Source organism: Rhincodon typus, chromosome 30 (genome assembly GCF_021869965.1).
Source record: "Rhincodon typus isolate 14 chromosome 30, sRhiTyp1.1, whole genome shotgun sequence".
In the NCBI taxonomy this organism is placed as follows: domain Eukaryota; kingdom Metazoa; phylum Chordata; class Chondrichthyes; order Orectolobiformes; family Rhincodontidae; genus Rhincodon; species Rhincodon typus.
In genome coordinates this window covers 34,222,024-34,226,186 of record NC_063361.1, presented here as the reverse complement: position 1 = coordinate 34,226,186, position 4,163 = coordinate 34,222,024, and the positions used below count along the sequence as shown (strand labels likewise).

The 4,163-nt window shown below is 43.7% G+C and overlaps 1 protein-coding gene across 1 annotated transcript in view; it reads left to right on the top strand.

Moving 5' to 3' along the window:
• The first annotated feature begins 1,309 nt into the window (after positions 1-1,309).
• LOC109914039 (insulin-like growth factor 2 mRNA-binding protein 3) overlaps positions 1,310-4,163 on the top strand; it is a 56,697-nt gene continuing 53,843 nt past the window's right edge. The window contains exon 1 of the mRNA XM_048614426.1: positions 1,310-1,324. Coding sequence (XP_048470383.1) covers positions 1,310-1,324 — 15 coding nt within the window. The remainder of the gene's footprint in view (positions 1,325-4,163) is intronic.

Here is a 4,163-nt window from a genome sequence, read left to right as displayed (position 1 = left end):
TTTTCAAAAGAACAAATGAGCCCACAAGAAAGTCAATCTTTTTAATACCACTGCCCCAAAATAGTGGGAACATTAACAGGCCTCCATTTCATTGGTTTCTGTTAGACAAAGTGGCTAAGTGGTTGACACCGGAAGGCCTTCAGGGAGAGTATGAGTTAGAAATACAGAGCTTGAGAAATTCAGTGTGAGATATTGCTTTGAGATATTTTAGCTGTCTGTGTCCTTTGTTCACTAGAGGTAGGGTCATGTTACAAATGGGTCCCTGAATACTGTATTCACTAGAATTTAGAACGATGAGAGGGGATGTGATTGAAACATATAAAATTCTAACAGGACTGGACAGATTAGATGCAGGTAGGATGTTTGCTCTGGTTGGGAGTCTAGGACTAGGGGACACAGTCTCAAGAAACGGGATAGACCATTTAGGACTGAGATGAGGAAACATTTCTTCACTCAAAGGGTATTGAATCTGTAGAATTTTGCACTTCAGAAGGCTGTGGAGGCCAAGTTACTGAATATATTCAAGAAAAATATCGATATATTTTTAGATTTTTAAGGTCATCACAGGGTATGAGGAGAAAGCAGGAATATGGCATTGACATAGAGGATCAGCCATGTTCCTATTGAATGGCAGAACAGAATCAATGGACTGAATGGCCTGCTATAGCTTCTAGTTTTTATATCATATCGATTTTTCACGTAGTGAGTGGTCACCATCTGGAATAATTGCCAGAGAATGTGTTGGTGGGGGCAGATTTGCTCGTAGTTTTCAAAATGGAATTTGCTGAAGAGAATAGATCTGTAAACTATGGGGAAAGGGCAGTGGTCTGGAACTGGATGAGTTGTTCTTACAGACAGTCTCTTCCAGTAAGATGCTGGTGGAATAGGGCTTCTGAGCCTGGGTCTCGCCTGCTCCATCTGCTTTTCTTTTCGTTACTTTTTCTCTTCCCGTGTTTTTTCTCACTCTTTTATTTTACTTACCTATTGTTAAAGAGCTGGGTTGCAGTGATAGCATTGGTGGTTGGCGAGTGGATTCGGTGTAACAGGCAAGTTTGGGTTCCCAGCAGCTTCTGCACTGACAAGGAGGTCTCAGCCCCAACACACACCTGCTCCAGCAAAGGTGAGTCTGGATTCCTGGTGGTGTCTGTGCCCAATGCAGATTCGTGGAGGTGGAGGTACAGTACGAGAACCTGCAGCACATTGGTGAGGTGGGCCCAAGCGGACTCACGGCAGTGGCAGAGTCGAATTTGGGCTAGTGTGATACCCCGTAGCATCAGCATTGGCGAGGTCCTGTGAGTACACAGTGACAATGGCGTCGGTGGAGGTGAGATGGTGCCAAGGCAGCGGCAGTGTGGCAAAGGGACTCATGCCAGGCCACCAGGCCCATGGCCCGTGGTGCAACACTTAACAAGAAGGACTGAAAAGTTGGACACTTTATTAGTTTATTTATGTGCCTTTATATTTTTTATGTTTTGGTTTATTTTTCTGCATTTTAAGATGGCGCCAGAAAGTGGCGACACTACACAGCTTTTCACTGTGTTTATGTAACAAGATACATGTGACAATAAATAAATCAAATCAATGAATCAGGATGGACAGAATGGCTGCCTTTTCTGCTGTAATCATTCTATGATCCTACCTTGGTTGTTACAGAAAGCAATAAGGTGATGAGTGAGCTGAATAAAAATGGAATCGTACAGAATAACCTGAAACATGGAATGCCAGTGCAGGAATTGAACACAGGCTGTTGGTATCACTCTGCATCACAAAGCAGCCATGAGTTCAACAGCATGAGTTCAAAACTTGTAGTGGCTGAGGTTACCATGAGCATCCCTCCTTTTCAACCTGTCCCATCACTGAGGAATAGTGACCTTCAGGTTAAAGTATTGCCAGTCATCTCTCTCTAATGACAGAACAGCCCTATGGTCCTGTGGGACTATGACAACTTTACTTGGGGAAGTGGTGAAAAAACAAGAGGGAACTGCTGAATAGATGAAGAGCAATGGGTACAACATTAGCACTGACGTGGACTCAAGTGGCCAGTTTCTCTGTTATCCAATATATTTCATGTAATATTAGAAGTATTGCATTGACAAAATCCAATTTCTGGCATATATTCATGAAATGTCATCAGATGCATCCCTAATTAGTCTGTCATGGGTTGTGGACATCATTATATTTATTTTCTATCACTGATTACCATTAAGAAGGTGCTGCTGAGCTGCTTTCTTGAACCACTGGTGTAGACACTCCCACAGTACTGTTGGGAGGCAGTTCCAGGATTTTAACCTAGCAGTGATAAAGAAACAAAAGCATGTCCAAGATGATGTTGGATCTGAAAAGGACCTTGCAGGTTGTAGTGTTTTCAAGGGCCTGTTAGCTTTGAGGTAGAAATCATGGGTTTGGATGGTGTTGTTGAAGGAGCCTTGGAGAATTGCTGTGGTAAATCATGTAGATGGTACACACTACTACCACTGCACACTGGATCTGAAGGTTATGTATGTGTAAGATGGTGAGTAGGGTCCCAATCAAATGGATTGCCAGACCTCCCGAATGATAGTGAGTTTCTTCGAGTCATGTTGGAGCTGCTTTTGTCCAGGCAAATGGGGACTAATCCTTCATACTCTTGACTTGTAACTTATAGATTTTAATAAGGTTTTGTGGAGTCAGGGAGTTAGTTTGGACCTTAGTCAGATGGGCCAATGGGCTGAGAAGTGGCAGATGGAGTTTAATTTAGATAAATGTGAAGTCCTGCATTTTGGAAAGGCAAATCAGGGCACGACTGAAACACTTAATAGTAAGGTCCTGGGGAGTGTTTCTGAACAAAGAGACCTTGGAATGCAGGTTCATAGTTCCTTGAATGTGGAGTTGCAGTTAGATAGGATAGTGAAGAAGGCATTTGGTATGCTTGCATTTATTGGTCAGTGCATTGAGTATAGGAGTTGGGAGGTCATGTTGCAGCTGTACAGGACATTGGTTAGGCCACTATTGGAATACTGCTTGCAATTCTGGTCTCCCTGCTATAGGAAGGATCTTGTGATACTTGAAAGGGTTCAGAAAAGTTTTGCAAGGTTATTGCTGGGGTTGGAGGGTTTGAGCCACAGGGACAGGCTGAATAGGCTGGGGTTATTTTCCATGGAGCGTTGGAGACTGGAGGGGGAGTGACCTTATAGAGGTTTATAAAATCATGAGGGGCATGGATCGGGTAAATAGACAAGGTCTTTTTGCTGGGCTGGGATGTCCAAAACTAAAGGGCATAGGTTTAAGGTGAGAGGGGAAAGACTTAAAAAGGACTTAAGGAGCAACTTTTTCATGCAGAGGGTGGTGCATGTATGGAATGAACTGCCAGAAGAAGTTGTGGAAGCTGGTACAATTACAACATTTAAAAGGCATCTGGACGGGTGTATGAATAGGAAGGATTTAGAGGGATATGGGCCAAATGCTGGCAAATGGGACTAGATTTATTTAGGCTAACTGGTCGGCATGGACGAGTTGGACTGAAGGGTCTGTTTCCTTGATGTATATCTCTATGACTCTAACTGGGTGCAGTTTGAATCTCACAAGTTGTGATTGGACTGAGAACTGCATATACTGGTAATCCCGCTATTGCTAGGCTTTTGGTATCTACTAGAAAGAAGGTTTGAAGAAGGCAAGATGGGCACTGCTGTGTGATTTTGCCAATGTTTGGAATTGGTCATCCATTATGATCTGAAAATCCATCTCTCTTTGATATTTCCAGTTCACCTTTCTTTTCCACTCATTAACGGGATGAGGGTATCACTGGCCAGGCAGCATTTATTGTCCATCCCTAATTGTCCAGAGGGCAGTTCAGAGTCAGCTGCATTGCTGTGGGTCTGGAGTCATATGTCGGCCAGACCAGGTAAGGATGGCAATTTCCTTCCCTAAAGGGCATTCGTGAACCCCAGTTGGATTTTTCCAACAACCAACAATGGATTCATGGTCATCATTAGATTCTTAATTCCAGATATTGTATTGAATTCAAATTCCACCATCTGCTGTGGCAGGATTCGAACACAGGTCCCCAGAAGGTTGAGACAACAAGGTGCAGGGCTGGATGAACACAGCAGGCCAAGCAGCATCATAGGAGCAGAAAGGCTGACGTTTCGGGCCTAGACCCTTCATCAGAAAAGGGGGGGGGAAGG